General features: G+C 48.0%; 1 protein-coding gene across 1 annotated transcript in view; it reads right to left on the reverse strand.

Annotated features, from left to right (window-relative positions):
* The window catches only part of MANBA (mannosidase beta), a 145196-nt gene extending 128650 nt beyond the window's left edge, over positions 1 to 16546 (reverse strand). Inside the window, exons 1-2 of the mRNA XM_038769197.1 lie at positions 16366 to 16546; positions 16125 to 16231 (exon numbers count right to left, since the gene is read on the reverse strand). Of these exons, the coding sequence (XP_038625125.1) occupies positions 16125 to 16231; positions 16366 to 16546 (288 nt within the window). The remainder of the gene's footprint in view (positions 1 to 16124; positions 16232 to 16365) is intronic.
* Positions 16547 to 18161: the final 1615 nt, after the last annotated feature.

Raw genomic sequence — 18161 nt, forward strand, 5'->3', positions numbered from 1 at the left:
CAGTCTTCATCCCCATTTTCCAGGTGAGGGAACGGAGGCCCAGAGAAGTGAAGTGACTTGCCCAAAGTCACCCAGCAGACAAGTGGCAGAGCCGGGATTTGAACCCACGACCTCTGACTCCAAAGCCCAGTAAATCAGCGAGGTTAGGAAGAAGAGAGAGCTGACTGAGTGCCTAAAAGCTGCCGAAGAAGTGGATGGGCAACTACTGGAGGTTTTTTAAGTCTGGGGAGACAGGGACTGGACAGTTTTTTTAGAAAAATGATCCAGGAAGTAGAGTGAAGTGCAGACCGGAGATGGAAGAGGCAGGGAGATTAGTGAGGCGGCTGACGAGTAGCCTCTGCAGGAAGTGACGAGTGCTTGGGTCAGTGTGAAAGCGGCTGGGATCGCGAGGAAAGGCCAGATTCCAAGCGCTCAGTGCACAGTAAGCGCTCCATAAATACAACCGAATGAATGAACTCTGGAGATGTTGGGATGGTAGACATTTGCCGTGTCGGTGGGACGTCCAAGTAGAGTTGTCCTGAAGGAGAAGGAGAGACGGCAGGCTGGAGAGGTAGATTTGGGGATCACCTGCGTAGAGATGGTACAAACTCCCACGGCATTACTCAAGTGCTCAAAGGAGAACATGGGCAAGGTGTTGGTGACAGGACAGATGGGATCAAGGGACAGAGGGTGGGACGGGTGGGTTGGGCTGGAGTAAATCAGCGAGGGAGGAGGGAGAGAGGGCCGAAAAGCTGCTTAAGAGGTGGATGGGCCGCCATTGGAGGTTTTTGAGGACCGGGGAGATAAAGACTGAACAATTTTTAGAAAAATGAGAAGCAGCGTGGCTCAATGGAAAGAGCCCGGGCTTGGGAGTCGGAGGTCGTGGGTTCAAATCCCGGCTCCGCCGCTGGTCAGCTGTGTGACTTTGGGCCAGGCACTTCACTTCTCTGGGCCTCAGGTCCCTCATCTGTCAAATGGGGATGAAGACCGTGAGCCCCACGTGGGACAATCTGATCGCCTCGCATCCTCCCCAGCGCTTAGAACAGTGCTTTGCACATAGTAAGCGCTTAAGAAATGCCATCATCGTCATCATTATTATTCTTATTAAAAATGATCCAGGCAGCAGAGTGAAGTACGGACTGGAGATGGAAGAGACAGGATGCAGGGAGATTAGTGAGTAGAACATACTGTCCCATCTGTCCTTTCCTCTCGATCCAAACTGTGACCACGCTGATCCAAACACTCATCATTTCCTGCTTAGACTACTCCATCAGCTCCTCACTAATTAGCACTAATTATATTAATTACATGCAATGTATTACATTATCCTCAACTCCTCTCTCTCTTTCAGTCCCTTTCTACCCCGTCAGTTGTTCTTCCACAGCATCTCACATCTCTGCTTCCACAGAGAAGCAGCGTGGCTCAGTGGAAAGAGCTCGGGCTTGGGAGTCAGAGGTCATGGGTTCTAATCCCGGCTCTGCCAACTGTCAGCTGTGTGACTTTGGGCAAGTCACTTCACTTCTCTGGGCCTCAGTGACTTCATCTGTAAAATGGGGATTAAGACCGGGAGCCCCACGTGGGACAACCTGATCACCTTGTAACCTCCCCAGCGCTTAGAACAGTGCTTTGCACATAGTAAGCGCTTAATAAATGTCATTATCATTATTATTATTATTATTATCTACCGAATCCACCCCACCCTATCCATCCAAATGCCACCTCGCCAGTCCAGGCGCTTGCCATATCCTAAATTGATTACTGCATCAGCCTCCTGATAGAATGAATAGTAAATATGTACAAGTAAAATAAATAGAGTAATAAATCTGTACAAACATATACAGGTGTGGTGGGGAGGGGAAGGAGGTAGGGTTGGGGGGATGGGGTGGGGGACAGAAAGGAGGGGGCTCAGTCTGGGAAGGCCTCCTGGAGGAGGTGAGCTCTCAGTAGGGCCTTGAAGAGAGGAAGAGAGCTAACTTGGCGGATGTGCGGAGGGAGGGCATTCCGGGCCAGGGGGAGGACGTGGGTCAGGGGTCGATGGCGGGACGGGCGAGAACAAGGCCTAACGGTGAGGAGATTAGCGGCAGAGGAGCGGAGGGTGCGGGCTGGGCTGGAGAAGGAGAGATGGGAGGTGAGGGAGGAGGGGGCGAGGTGATGGACAGCCTGGAAGCCGAGGGTGAGGAGTTTCTGCCTGATGCATAGGTTGATTGGTAGCCGCTGGAGATTTTTAAGGAAGGGCCAGAGCGTTTCTGCACAGAGATGATCCGGGCAGCGGCGTGAAGTATAGACTGAAGAGGGGAGAGACAGGAGGATGGGGGATCCGAGAGGAGGCTGATGCAGTAATCCAGTCGGGATAAAATGAGAGATTGAACCAGCAAGGTAGCAGTTTGGATGGAGAGGGAAGGGCGGATCTTGGCAATGTTGCAGAGGTGAGACCGGCAGGTTTTGGTGACGGATTGGATGTGAGGGGTGAACGAGAGACCGGAGTCGAGGATGACACCAAGGTCGCGGGCTTCTGAGACGGGAAGGATGGTAGTGCCGTCTACGGTGACGGGAAAGTCAGGCAGAGAGAAGTGACTTGCCCAAAGTCACTCAGCCGACAAGTGGCGGAGCCGGGATTAGAATCCACGACCTCTGATTCCCAAGCCCAGGCTCTTTCCACTAAGCCACGCTGCTTCTCTACTTATCCTCACTCCAACTATACTCCGGATCAAAATCTTCGATCCTCTCAAAACCTACTCACTGTGCCTTGTTCTCACCTCTGTTGCCACAAACACCTCACTGACACCCTCCTTCTGCTTGTAACTCCTTCCACCTTCAGATCTGCTAGGCCACCATTCTCCCCATCTTCAGAGCCCTTCTGAAATCACATCTCCTCCAGGAGGCCTTTCCTGATTAATCTGTCAGCTCCATACCCTATTGAACCCCCAAGTGTCACTTCAATCAATCAATCGTATTTATGGAGCGCTTACTGTGTGCAGAGCACTGTACTAAGCTCTTGGGAAGTACAAGTTGGCAACTTCAGCATCACCTGGGGGCTCACATCCCCACTCCACGGCATCTCTGAATCTATCTTTACATGCCATTATTTCCCCCTTCCCATAGATTATTGCGGTCTGGTTTCACCTCTAGACTAGAAGTTCTCTGAGGGCAGAAGTCTCGTCGACTTGGCTTAGCGGGAAGAGCATGGAGTTCGGGGTCAGAGGTCGTGGGTTCTATTCCCGGCTCCGCCGCTTATCGGCTGTGTGACCTGGGGGAAATCACTTAACTTCTCTGGGCCTCAGTTCCCTCAACTGTCAAATGGGGATGAAGACTGTGAGCCCCACGTGAGACAACCTGATTACCTTGCACCTCCCCCAGCGCTTAGACCAGTGCTTGGCGCATAGTAAGCGCTTAACAAATACCATCATTATTACTGTGCTTTCCCAAGCACATACTACAATACTCTACCCAGGGCTAAGTGCTCAATAAATACTACTAATTAATTAGAGCATCTCAGATGAGTGAATGACAACAATCCTTTGTCCAGGAGTACAGAGATTTGAAAGTAACTAAGACAAGATACTGAAAATGAGATTCGCTTACAGAAAGCCGAGCAACCTATGGCAAAAAAGAGCATCATCTTCTCCAAATTACACAACGACCAGAACTGAATTGCATAACCAATGGTATTTACTGCACGCTTCGTGTGTGCAGGGCACTGTATTATGTGTCTGGGAAAGTACAATACAATAGAGTTGGCAGACATGATTCCTGCCCACGAGGAGCTTACAGTCTTCAGGGGAATAAATCTGAATTTTATTTTTTCATATTGATGTGTGTTTACTTGTACTGATGTCTGTGCAGGGATTGCCTCTCTTTATTGCTGAATTGTACTTCCCCAAGCACTTAGTACAGTGCTCTGCACACGGTAAGTGCTCAATAAATACCATCAAATGAATGAATATCCCCAGGGAGACTGACCAGGGTTCAGCGATTCTTGCAACGTACAGAAGTCGGCATGAATTCTCTGAATAATAAACCTTGAAAATTACCAAGAGGGGCCATCCTCACTAAAATCTCTGCAGAACTCAACTTACTGAATGCTGATAAGTCTACTAGTCCGGCGAGGAGAGAAAAGAAATTAAGTGGGCTTGGGGATCAAAAATTTTAATTTCGGTGACTATTCTGCAGCAAGTGAACGTGGGTTTTTCATTTCAACAAAAATTCACATAATCTCCTCTCATTAGCGGATGGGGGAGAGGAGGGAGGGGAAGTTGGAGATTTAGTAATGCTCTATAACTTCACCCAGCAGTTGCACAGCTGAACACGTTTCCTTCCGCAAATACTCAGCAGCTAGAGTGGAGGACTGGGAAGAGAGATCTTTTCCCTGAAATGTGTGCCGCAAACTCGCGATTTTTTTCGTTCCTTCTGGGATTATCAATTCATTCATGCCCCTTTACAGTCTTCATTTTTTGATGACAAGCTACCTGATCCCAAAGAATCTTCCCTGTTTGACATCCTCGCTGTTGGGTCTTCACTTTTCATCAAGTCTCCCCACCTACACGTTGCTTTTTATCCTCTTTCTCTTACACTGCGGCACCCTTCCTGATCGAGTTGAATCGGGCTGCCATGCTTTATCAAAGACTGTTTAAGTAGCCTGGCACGACTGTCCTGTTAGGAATGAGACAAAATAACTCCAAACAGACCATTCCTCCTGCTTCAGGAGCCGACACTCTGAGCACACAAATGGGACAAAATTAAAAACAAACATACGAAGCAAATGCCGAGAATAAATTCTTCCAAGAAAGGCAAAGAAAACAAGTATCTTCTGATTAACTGATGAATGAGCTGGCCATATTTTAACCTTACTGAGTGAAGAGCACTGTACTAACCACAATGAAACACAAGAGTCCAATACAGTACATACTGATAATAATCACAGTACCTGTTAGGCACTTGTCCAAGGTCACACAGCAAACAAATGTCGAAGGATGGATTAGAACCCAGGTCCCTCTGACTCCCAAGCCAGAGAAGCAGCGTGGCTCTTGTACATATCTATTCTATTTATTTTATTTTGTTAGTATGTTTGGTTTTGTTCTCTGTCTCCCCCTTTTAGACTGTGAGCCCACTGCTGGGTAGGGACTGTCTCTATATGTTGCCAACTTGTACTTCCCAAGCGCTTAGTACAGTGCTCTGCACACAGTAAGCGCTCAATAAATACGACTGATGATGATGAAAGAGCCCTGGCTTTGGAGTCAGGGGTTCATATCCCGGCTCCCCCAATTGTCAGCTGTGTGACTTTGGGCAAGTCACTTAACTTCTCTGGGCCTCAGTTACCTCATCGGGAAAATGGGGATTAAGACTGTGAGCCCCCCGTGGGACAACCTGATTTCCTTGCAACCTCCCCAGCGCTTAGAACAGTGCCTTGCACATAATAAGTGCTTAATAAATGCCATTATTATTATTATTTAGCCAATGCTCTATCCACGAGGCCACAATTCCCCGCCTCAGTCCGCTCTCAGGAACATAGTAAGCCCAGTAAGGTGCCTGCTGACCTCTGGCCCTCACAATTCCCCGCCTTCAAAGTCCTACTGGAGACTGTTGGGTAGGGACTAACTCTATATGTTGCCAACTTGTACTTCCCAAGCACTTAGTACAGTGCTCTGCACAGTAAGCGCTCAGTAAACACGACTGAATGAATGAATGTGCATATTGTGCATATTTATTCTATTTATTTTATTAATATGTTTGGTTTTGTCGTCTGTCTCCCCCTCCTAGACTGATGAGCCCGCTGTTGGGTACGGACCGTCTCTATATGTTGCCAACTTGGACTTCCCAAGCGCTTAGTACAGTGCTCTGCACAGAGTAAGCGCTCAATAAATACGACTGAATGGATGAATGAATGAATACTGAAGGCTCACCTCCTCCATGAGGCAAAGCCAGACAAAGCCCCCCTCCCCATCACTCCAACATGCTCCCTTTCCTCTACCCCCGCCCCACAGAACTTGTGCATATATATATATATATATATATATATATATATATATATGCATGCCTACAATTCTATTTATTTATATTTATGCCTGTTTACTTTTGATGTGCATGTAGCTATAATTCTATTTATTTATACTGATGCCTGTTCACTTGTTTTGAAGCCTGTCTCCTGCCTTCTAGCCTGCAAGCCTGCTGTGGGCAGGGATTGTCTCTACTGCTGAACTGTACTTTCCAAGAGCTTAGTACAGTGCTCTGCACACAGTGAGCGCTCAATAAATACGATTGAATGAATGAATGTGCATATTGTGCATATTTATTCTATTTATTTCGTTAATATGTTTTGTTTTGTCATCTGTCTCCCCCTTCTAGACTGTGAGCCCGCTGTTGGATAGGGACCGTCTCTAGATGTTGCCAACTTGGACTTCCCAAGCGCTTAGTACAGTGCGCTGCACACAGTAAGTGCTGAATAAATACGATTGAATGAATTAATTTTACTTGTATGTATTTATTCTATTTATCTTATTTTGTTAATACGTTTTGTTTTGTTGTCCGTCTCCCCCTTCTAACCTGTGAGCCCGCTGTTGGGTAGGGACCGTCTCTAGATGTTGCCAACATGGACTTCCCAAGCGCTTAGCACAGTGCGCTGAACACAGTAAGCGCTGAATAAATATGATTGAATGAATTAATTTTACTTGTACGTACTTATTCTATTTATCTTATTTTGTTAATATGTTTTGTTTTGTTTTCCGTCTCCCCCTTCTAGGCTGTGAGCCCGTTGTCGGGTAGGAACCGTCTCTAGATGTTGCCAACTTGGACTTCCCAAGCGCTTAGTACAGTGCGCTGCACACAGTAAGCACTCAATAAATACAATTGAATGAATGACTGAAAGTGCTCTGCACACAATAAGCGCTCAATAAATACCATTGAATGAATGAATGAAAGTGCTCTGCACACAGTAAGCACTCAATAAATACAATTGAATGAATGAATGAAAGTGCTCTGCACACAGTAAGCGCTCAATAAATACGATTGAATGAATGAATAAAAGTGCTCTGCACACAGTAAGCGCTCAATAAATATGATTGAATGAATGAATGAAAGTGCTCTGCACACAGTAAGCGCTCAATAAATACGATTGAATGAATGAATGAAAGTGCTCTGCACACAGTAAGCGCTCAATAAATATGACTGAATGAATGAATGAAAGTGCTCTGCACACAGTAAGTGTTCAATACGATTGAATGAATGAATGCAAGTGCTCTGCACACAGTAAGCGCTCAATAAATACGATTGAATGAATGAATGAAAATACTCTGCACACAGTAAGCGCTCAATAAATACGACAATGAATGAATGAATACGACTGATGGATTGCTGATTACTGATTACTGATTGACTGATTTCTGCGAGGCAGCAGTAGTAGCTGAGCTACTCTCCTCCTACCTCAGTCTACCTATGGCTGCTGCACCCGGCCACAGGTGCCAAATGCAGAACCTGAAAGGGTCTTAATAATAACATAATAATAATAATGATGGCATTTATTAAGCGCTTACTCTGTGCAAAGCACTGTTCTAAGCGCTGGGGTAGATACCAGGTAATCAAGTTGTCCCATGCGGGGCTCACAGACTTAATCCCCATTTTCCAGATGAGGTAACTGAGGCCCAGAGAAGTGAAATGACTTGCCCATAGTCACCCAGCTAACAAGTGGCGGAGCCGGGATTTGAACCCATGACCTCTGACTCCAAAGCCCGGGCTCTTTCCACTGAGCCACGCTGCCTCTCCGTGCTCTTTCTCAGCCCCTCGGCTTCAATCGCTTGCTTTCAATCAATCAATCGTATTTATTGAGCGCTTACTGTGTGCAGAGCACTGTACTAAGCGCTTGGGAAGCACAAGTTGGGAACACACTTCTTCCCAATCCTAACGGCTGGTCTACCTGTAGGATTCAAATCACAGCCCAGGCCGTACTTCACTCTGCCGCCCGGATCGTTTTTCTAAAAAAACGTTCAGGCCGCATTTAGAGAAGCAGCGGGGCTCAGGGGAAAGAGCCCGGGCTTTGGAGTCAGAGGTCATGGGTTCAAATCCCGGCTCCGCCACTTGTCGGCTGGGTGACTGTGGGCAAGTCACTCCACTTCTCTGAGCCGCAGTTACCTCATCTGGAAAATGGGGATGAAGACTGTGAGCCCCCCGTGGGACAACCTGATCACCCTTAACCTCCCGGGCGCTTAGAGCAGTGCTTTGCACATAGTAAGCACTTAACAAACGCCATCATTATTATTACTATCATTATTATTATTATTATTTCCCCACTCCTCTCCAGTGGTTGCCCTCCACCTCGACATCAAACGGAAACTGTTTGATGTTCCTCCCCGTTCCCCGCCTTACCTCCTTTCCCTCCCCAAAGCACCTGCATATATGTACATATGTTTGTACAGATTTATTTTTCTATTTATTTTACTTGTACATATTTACCCTATTTTATTTTGTTAATATGTTTTGTTGTCTGTCTTCCCCTTCTAGACTGTGAGCCCGCTGTTGGGTAGGGACCGTCTCTCTATGTTGCCAACTTGTACTTCCCAAGCGCTTAGTCCAGTGCTCTGCACACAGTAAGCGCTCAATAAATACGATTGATTGATTGATTGACCGTCTCTATACATTGCCGACTTGTCCTTCCCAAGCGCTTAGTACAGTGCTCGGCACACAGTAAGCGCTCAATAATACGACTGAATGAATGAAACATTGACCGTCTCTATATGTTGCTGACTTGTCCTTCCCAAGCGCTTAGTACAGTGCTCGGCACACAGTAAGCGCTCAATAAATACGACTGAATGAATGAATGAAACATTGACCGTCTCTATATGTTGCCGACTTGTCCTTCCCAAGCGCTTAGTACAGTGCTCGGCACACAGTAAGCGCTCAATAAATACGACTGAATGAATGAATGAAACAGTGATAATAGTGATGGCATTTGTTAAGCGCTTACCATGTGCACAGCACTGTTCTAAGCGCTGGGGAGGTTACAAGGTGATCAGGTTGTTACAGATGGGGAACTGAGGCCCAGAGAAGTGAAGTGACTTGCCCAAAGTCACGCAGCTGACAGTTGGCAGAGCCGGGATTTGAACCCATGACCTCTGACTCCAAAGTCCGGGCTCTTTCCACTGAGCCACGCTGCTTCTCTTACCATTGGCCACCCTGCCCCCTCCTAACTTTCACTGCCACCCTGCCCCCTCCTAACTTTCCTGGCTGTTCTACTACACCCAGCCTGCGTACTGAACGCTCCCAAGTGCCTAGTAATAATAATAATAATACTGATAGCATTTATTAAGCACTTACTACGTGCAAAGCACTGTTCTAAGCGTGCTCCACACACAGTAAGCACTGTGAGCCCGCTGTTGGGTAGGGACCGTCTCTCTATGTTGCCAACTTGTACTTCCCAAGCGCTTAATACAGCACTCTGCCCACAGTAAGCGCTCAATAAATATAATTGAATTGAATTAATAAATGCAATTGATTGGTCTCGAAGAAACAGGAAGCCAAAGGGGCACAGGGGGAACCAAAGTGGGCTCCAGGCCCCCCACCACTGGCCCGGATGACCCTGGGCAAGCCATTTAACCACTCCGAGCCTCTGTAAAATGGGATTTACAGTCTTCTAGTCGGTGAGCCCACTGCTGGGTAGGGCCCGTCTCTATATGTTGCCAACTTGGACTTCCCAAGTGCTTTACACACAGTAAGCGCTCAATCAATCAATCGTATTTATTGAGCGCTTACTGTGTGCAGAGCACTGGACTAAGCGCTTGGGAAGTCCAAGTTGGCAACATACTGAGACGGTCCCTACCTGACAGCGGGCTCACAGTCTAAAAGGGGGAGACAGAGAACAAAACCAAACATACTAACAAAATAAAATAAATAGAATAGATATGTACAAGGAAAATAAATAGAGTAATAAATACGTACAATCAATCGTATTTATTGAGCGCTTACTGTGTGCAGAGCACTGGACTAAGCGCTTGGGAAGTCCAAGTTGGCAACATATAGAGACGGTCCCTACCCGACAGCGGGCTCACAGTCTAAAAGGGGGAGACAGAGAACAAAACCAAACATACTAACAAAATAAAATAAATAGAATAGATATGTACAAGGAAAATAAATAAATAGAGTAATAAATACGTACAATCAATCGTATTTATTGAGCGCTTACTGTGTGCAGAGCACTGGACTAAGCGCTTGGGAAGTCCAAGTTGGCAACATATAGAGACGGTCCCTACCCGACAGCGGGCTCACAGTCTAAAAGGGGGAGACAGAGAACAAAACCAAACATACTAACAAAATAAAATAAATAGAATAGATATGTACAAGGAAAATAAATAAATAAATAGAGTAATAAACATGTACAAACATACATACAGGTGCTGTGGGGAAGGGAAGGAGGTAAGATGGTAAGGAGGTAAGATTTAAATCAATACGATTGATTTAAATAGATTGTGTGCCCAGATGGGACGGGGCAAAGTCACAGTGGCTTGTATCTACCCCAGCACTTAGCACAGAGTAAGTTCTTAAAATAAATGCCGCAAGGCAAAGGCAACTCAGAGGCATAAAAGAAGAATTTTCTGCTGCCTCTGGGCTTTGGGAAGCAGGAAACACGCACGGACGCGGTGTACCCTCCCGCTTCTCAAGACCCACCAGTCCTCTTCACTAGAAGGCAGCTGACGCTACAACTTATCACGAGTTTTAGTCACCTGATTTGCTGTTCTGGCTTCTTAATCCCCTCCAGGAAAGTCTTCTAGACTGTGAGCCCGCTGTTGGGCAGGGCCCGTCTCTCTGTGTTGCCAACTTGGACTTGCCAAGCGCTTAGTCCAGTGCTCTGCACACGGTAAGCGCTCAATGAATACGACCGAATGAGTGAATGAAAGCGATAAACACCTGCTGCTAGTTCCAGATCCAAGTCCCACACTCACCGTTGGTATTCAATCAATCAATCGTATTTATTGAGCGCTTACCGTGTGCAGAGCACTGGACTAAGCGCTTGGGAAGTCCCGTCTGGACTACTGCACCAGCCTTCTCTCTGATCTCCCATCCTCGTGTCTCTCCCCACTTCAATCCATACTTCACGCCGCTGCCCGGATTGTCTTTGTCCAGAAACGCTGTGGGCATGTTACTCCCCTCCTCAAAAATCTCCAGTGGCTACTAATCAATCTGCGCATCAGGCAGAAACTCCTCACCCTCGTTTTCAAGGCCGTCCATCACCTCGCCCCCTCCTACCTCACCTCCCTTCTCTCCTTCTCCAGCCCAGCCCGCGTCCTCCGCTCCTCCACCGCTGATCTCCTCCCCATACCTCGTTCTCGCCCGTCCCGCCATCGACCCCCGGCCCACGTCCTCCCCCGGGGCCTGGAATGCCCCCAATCCCTCTGCCCCTCCTCCAAGCTAGCTCTCTTCCTCCCTTCCAGGCCCTACTGAGAGCTCACCTCCTCCAGGAGGCCTTCCCAGACTGAGCCCCTTCCTTCCCCTCCCCCTCATCCCCCTCTCCATCCCCCCCATCCCTTCCCCACAGCACCTGTATATATGTAGATATGTTTGTACATATTTATTTATTTATTTTACTTGTTCATATCTATTCCATTTATTTATTTTGTTAGTACGTTTGGTTTTGTTCTCTGTCTCCCCCTTTTAGACTGTGAGCCCACTGTTGGGTAGGGACTGTCTCTCTACGTTGCCACCTTGTACTTCCCAAGCGCTTAGTCCAGTGCTCTGCACACAGTAAGCGCTCAATAAATACGATTGATTGATTGATTGATAGGGAGAGTATAATAACAGACACATCCCTGCCCACAATGAGCTCACAGTCTAAAGGGAGCTCACAGTCTAGAGAGAGCAATGTGCTCATGGAGAACTACAGTGCTCCCTCCCCAGTAATAATAATAATACTAATAATAATAACAATGTGCTCATGGAGAACTACAGTGCTCCCTCCCCAGTAATAATAATAATAATAATAACAATGTGCTCATGGAGAACTGCAGTGCTCCCTCCCCAGTAATACTAATAATGATAATAATAATAATAATAATAATAATGGTATTTGTTAAGCACTTACTATGTGCCGAGCGCTTTTCTAAGCACTGGGATAGATGCAACACAATCACGTTGGACACGGCCCCGGTCCCACAGGGGGCTCAGTCTCAATCCCCATTTCACACATGAGGTAACTGAGGCACAGAGAAGGGAACTGACAGAGAAGGGAACTGACAGAGAAGGGAACTGAAGAAGGTCACACAGCGGACAAGTTGGAGGAGGCAGGATTAGAACCCGTGACCTCGGACTCCCAAACCAGTGTCCTTGCGGTGAGTGGTCAAGAGATACCACTGATTGACTGGTTGATAACTTTCTGAAAAGAAGTCAATCTTCGTGAAACAGCCAGCTACTGGGGTGGGGGGAGAGGGGAAGATAATACCCCGGCGATTACAACAGTGCTTGGCACATAGTAAGCGTTTTATAAATTCATTCATTCAATTGTATTTATTGAGCGCTGACTGTATTAAGCGCTTGGGAAGTACAAGTTGGCAAGATACAGAGACGGTCCCTACCCAACAGCGGGCTCACAGTCTAGAAGGGGGAGCCAGACAACAAAACAAAACATATTAACAAAATAAAATAAATAGAATAAATATGTACAAGTAAAATAGAGTAATAAATACGTACAAACATATATACAGATACCATAATACTAATAATAATAATAATGAGCACCGTTCTAGATGCTAGGGCACATACAAGGTTATGAGGTTGTCCCATGTGGGGCTGCTCTCTTCATCCCCATCTTCCAGATGAGGTAACTGAGGCCCAGAGAAGTGAAGCGACTTGCCCAAAGTGACACAGCTGGAAAGTGGCGGGGCCGGGATTAGAACCCACGACCCCCGGGCTGTGGCCCCTAAGCCAGGCTGAGGAGAGAGGAGAGGCGGGCGGACTCTGGCGGGTTGCAGCTACCGAGAGGCAGCGTGGCTCAGTGGCAATACCCCGGGCTTGGGAGTCGGAGGTCGTGGGTTCGAATCCCAGCTCCGCCACTTGTCAGCTGGGTGACTTTGGGTAACTCTCTTCACTTCTCTGGGCCTCCTCTGGAAACTGGGGATGAAGCCTGTGAGCCCCGCGTGGGACAACCTGACAACGTTGTCTCTCCCTGCAGTGCTTAGAACAGCGCTTGGCACATAGTAAGTGCTTAAAAAATGCCATTATTATTGTTCTCTGGGCCTCAGTTCCCTCCTCTGGAAAATGGGGATGAAGCCTGTGAGCCCCACGGGGGACAACCTGACAATGTTGTCTACCCCTACAGCGCTTAGAACAGTGCTTGGCACATAGTAAGTGCTTAACAAATGCCATTATTATTATTGTAACAGTTCTTTTCACATAGTAAGCGCTTAATAAATGACACCATTATTATTATCATTATTATTATTATTCTCTGGGCCTCAGTTCCCTCCTCTGGAAAATGGGGATGAAGCCTGTGAGCCCCACGGGGGACAACCTGACAATGTTGTCTCTCCCTCCAGTGCTTAGAACAGTGCTTGGCACATAGTAAGCGCCTCACAAATGCCATTATTATTATTATAACAGTGCTTTGCACATAGTAAGCGCTTAACAAATGCCATTATTATTATCATTATTATTATTCCCTGGGCCTCAGTTCCCTCCTCTGGAAAATGGGGATGAAGCCTGTGAGCCCCACGGGGACAACCTGACAACCTTGTCTCTCCCCCCAGCACTTAGAACAGTGCTTGGCACATAGTAAGCGCTTAACAAATGCCATTATTATTATTATTACTATTATTATTATTATTATTCTCTGGGCCTCAGTTCCCTCCTCTGGAAAATGGGGATGAAGCCTGTGAGCCCCACGGAGGACAACCTGACAATGCTGTCTCTCCCTCCAGTGCTTAGAACAGTGCTTGGCACATAGTAAGCGCTTAACAAATGCCATTATTATTATTGTAACAGTGCTTTGCACATAGTAAGCGCTTAACAAACGCCACCATTATTATTATCATTATTATTATTCTCTGGGCCTCATTTTCCTCCTCTGGAAAATGGGGATGAAGCCTGTGAGCCCCACGGGGGACAACCTGATAACCTTGTATCTCCCCCCAGCGCTTGGAACAGTGCTTGGCACATAGTAAGCGCCTCACAAATGCCATTATTATTATTATAACAGTGCTTTGCACACAGTAAGCGCTTAACAAATGCCATTATTATTATTATTCTCTGGGCCTCAGTTCCCTCCTCTGGAAAATGGGGATGAAGCCAGTGAGCCCCACGGGGGACAACCTGACAACCTTGTATCTCCCCCAGTGCTTGGAACAGTGCTTGGCACATAGTAAGTGCCTAACAAATGCCGTTATTATTATTATAACAGCGCTTTGCACATAGTAAGTGCTTAACAAATGCCATTATTATTATTATTATTATTATTATTATTCTCTGGGCCTCAGTTCCCTCCTCTGTAAAATGGGGATGAAGCTTGTGAGCCCCACGGGGGACAACCTGACAACGCTGTCTCTCCTTCCAGCGCTTAGAACAGTGCTTGGCCCATAGTAAGCGCTTAACAAATGCCATTATTATTCTCTGGGCCTCAGTTCCCTCCTCTGGAAAATGGGGATGAAGCCTGTGAGCCCCACGGGGGGGCAACCTGACAACGTTGTCTCTCCCTCCAGCGCTTAGAACAGTGCTTGGCCCATAGTAAGAGCTTAATAAATGCCATTATTATTATTATTATTATAACAGTGCTTTGCACATAGTAAGTGCTTAATAAATGTCATTATTATTATCATTATTATTATTATTCTCTGGGCCTCAGTTCCCTCCTCTGGAAAACGGGGATGAAGCCTGTGAGCCCCATGGGGGACAACCTGACAACGTTGTCTCTCCCTCCAGTGCTTAGAACAGTGCTTGGCCCATAGTAAGCGCTTAACAAATGCCATTATTATTATTATAACAGTGCTTTGCACATAGTAAGCGCTTAACAAATGCCATCATCATTATTATTATTATTATTCTCTGGGCCTCAGTTCCCTCCTCTGGAAAACGGGGATGAAGCCTGTGAGCCCCACGGGGGACAACCTGACAACGTTGTCTCTCCCTCCTGCGCTTAGAGCAGTGCTTGGCCCATAGTAAGCGCTTAACAAGTGCCATTATTATTCTCTGGGCCTCAGTTCCCTCCTCTGGAAAATGGGGATGAAGCCTGTGAGCCCCACGGGGGACAACCTGACAACGTTGTCTCTCCCTCCAGCGCTTACAGCAGTGCTTGGCCCATAGTAAGCGCTTAACAAATGCCATTATTATTATTATTATTATTATAACAGTGCTTTGCACATAGTAAGTGCTTAATAAATGTCATTATTATTATTATTATTATTATTATTATGATTCTCTGGGCCTCAGTTCCCTCCTCTGGAAAATGGGGATGAAGCCTGTGAGCCCCACGGGGACAACCTGACAACCTTGTCTCTCCCCCCAGCACTTAGAACAGTGCTTGGCACATAGTAAGAGCTTAACAAATACCATTATTATTATTATTACTATTATTATTATTCTCTAGGCCTCAGTTCCCTCCTCTGGAAAATGGGGATGAAGCCTGTGAGCCCCACGGGGGGCGACCTGACAACGTTGTCTCTCCCTCCAGCGCTTAGAACAGTGCTTGGCCCATAGTAAGCGCTCAAGAAATGCCATCATTATTAGTATTATAACAGTGCTTTGCACATAGTAAGCGCTTAATAAATGCCATTATTATTACTATTATTCTCTGGGCCTCAGTTCCCTCCTCTGGAAAATGGGGATGAAGCCCGTGAGCCCCACGGGGGTCAACCTGACAACGTTGTCTCTCCCTCCAGCGCTTAGAACAGTGCTTGGCCCACAGTAAGTGCCTCACAAATGCCATTATTATTATAACAGTGCTTTGCACATAGTAAGCGCTTAATAAATGCCATTATTATCATTACTACTATTCTCTGGGCCTCAGTTCCCTCCTCTGGAAAATGGGGATGGAGCCTGTGAGCCCCACGGGGGATGACCTGACAACGTTCAGAGCGGTGCTTGGCACCCAGTAAGCGCCTAACAAATGCCATCCTTCTTCTTCTTATTCTCTGGGCCTCAGTTCCCTCCTCCGGAAAATGGGTGTGAAGGTACGGTACCTGGCTGAGGCCCCGCCGGGCCCAGGCGGTGTGGACGGAGCCGGGGACGGCGCCGCGCAGGCGCACTGAGCCATTGCCGCTGCGGACGCTCCAACCCCCCCCGCAGGCTGTAGGCGGGGGGCGGCCGGCGCGCCCCCGACGCCGCGAGCGCGAGCGCCAGCGCGGCCACGAGCAGCCGCATCCCCCGGGCGCGCGCGCGCGCACGCTCGCTCCCCTCTTCCCGCCCTGCCTGCCTGCCTGCCTGCCACGCGCGCCACGGGCCGCGAGCGCCAGGCGGACGGAGCGCGCGCACGGCGCACGCGCGGCCGGGAGTCCCACCGCGCGCCCTCCAGGCGCGCATGCGCGCGAGCGGTCACGTGGGCTCCCGGGGCGGGCGCGGGGCCTAGTCGCCTCAGGAGGGCCCGTGTGGGCGCCACGGCCATCTTTAATTGACAAGCAAAGTTGCCCATAAAGGGCAACCGTAAAGGGGATGCGTGTGGACAAAGTGCCCCCCCTGTGCCTCACCTTGTTGCCTTTAGAGAAGCAGCGTGGCTCAGTGGAAAAAGCCCGGCCTTTGGAGTCAGAGGTCGTGGGTTCGAATCCCGGCTCCACCACAAGTCTGCCGTGTGACCTTGGGCGAGTCACTTAACTTCTCTGAGCCTCAGTTACCTCATCTGTAAAAATGGGGATTAAGACTGTGAGCCCTACGTGGGACAACTTGATCACGTTGTATCCCCCCCCCAGCGCTTAGAACAGTGCTTTGCACGTAGTAAGCGCTTAACAAATGGCATGATTATTATTATTATTATTATTTTCCCAAGTTCAGGCAGTAGGGCCCGACCCCCTCTCCTCTGGTGTTGATTCCCGCCCCCGTTTCCCACTTGGGACCCCTTGAAGATTAGCGCAACGACACGTTTAAGTCCAGCTCCAGGTTGATTCGATCCCCAAAGAACCTTCGGCGAGGCACCGCTTTTCTTTGAGCCTCAGTTTCCCCATCTGTAAAATGGGGATTAAATATCTGCCCTCCCTGCCCCTTAGACCGCGGACCCCAGGGGAGACGCGGACCGGGTCCGGCCTGCGTCTTGCATGTAGCTAAGCACTGAACCTCCCCAGCGCTTAGAACAGTGCTTTGCACGTCGTAAGCGCTTAACAAATACCATCATCGTTGTTATTATTACTACTCGATACTTGCCTAGACCGGTGCCACGGTTATTAGTATCATCGTGTTTTCTGGAGCTCAGATTGGGAAAGGGTGAGCACGCTGGTCCGATTAATGGAGGCAGCGCTTAACAAATACCATCATCGTTATTGTTACTCGATACTTGCCTCGACCAGTGCCACGATTATTAGTTTTATCGTGTTTTCTGGAGCTCAGATTGGGAAAGGGTGAGCACGCTGGTCCGATTAATGGAGGCAGCGCTTAACAAATACCATCATCATTATTGTTACTCGATACTTGCCTAGACCAGTGCCACAATTATTAGTTTTATCGTGTTTTCTGGAGCTCGGATTGGGAAAGGGTGAGCATGCTGGTCCGATTAATGGAGGCAGCGCTTAACAAATACCATCATCATTATTGTTACTCGATACTTGCCTAGACCAGTGCCACGATTATTAGTTTTATCGTGTTTTCTGGAGCTCGGATTGGGAAAGGGTGAGCACGCTGGTCCGATTAATGGAGGCAGGGGGAAACAGGGAGCGGCAGAGGGAGAGGACGAAAAGAGAAACAGAGGCACACGGAGGTGGCACGCGGCCGTCCACACATCCCGTCCAGAGGCAACTAGATCACGTCTTCGGTGCAGCAGAAAAGGCAGCGACTGCCGGCCTTTTCTCCCGATGCAATCGCGTGCACGTCCGTGCCGGGAACGTCCACCTCCGGGTTCGAAGATGAGGCTGTCGACGGTGAGGCTGCATCCGTGAGTCTTTGAGAGAGGCTATCTTGCTCGCTTCTGCGTTATCTAAAGAAATACAGTAGTGCGCCATTTCTGTCCCCGTGCCATTCCGTCGTGCAGTGCGTAGACGTTGATGGTTAAGTGAGGAGGGACGTGCATCTGAGTT

The sequence above is a fragment of the Tachyglossus aculeatus genome, chromosome X5 (genome assembly GCF_015852505.1).
Source record: "Tachyglossus aculeatus isolate mTacAcu1 chromosome X5, mTacAcu1.pri, whole genome shotgun sequence".
NCBI classification, from domain to species: Eukaryota; Metazoa; Chordata; class Mammalia; order Monotremata; family Tachyglossidae; genus Tachyglossus; species Tachyglossus aculeatus.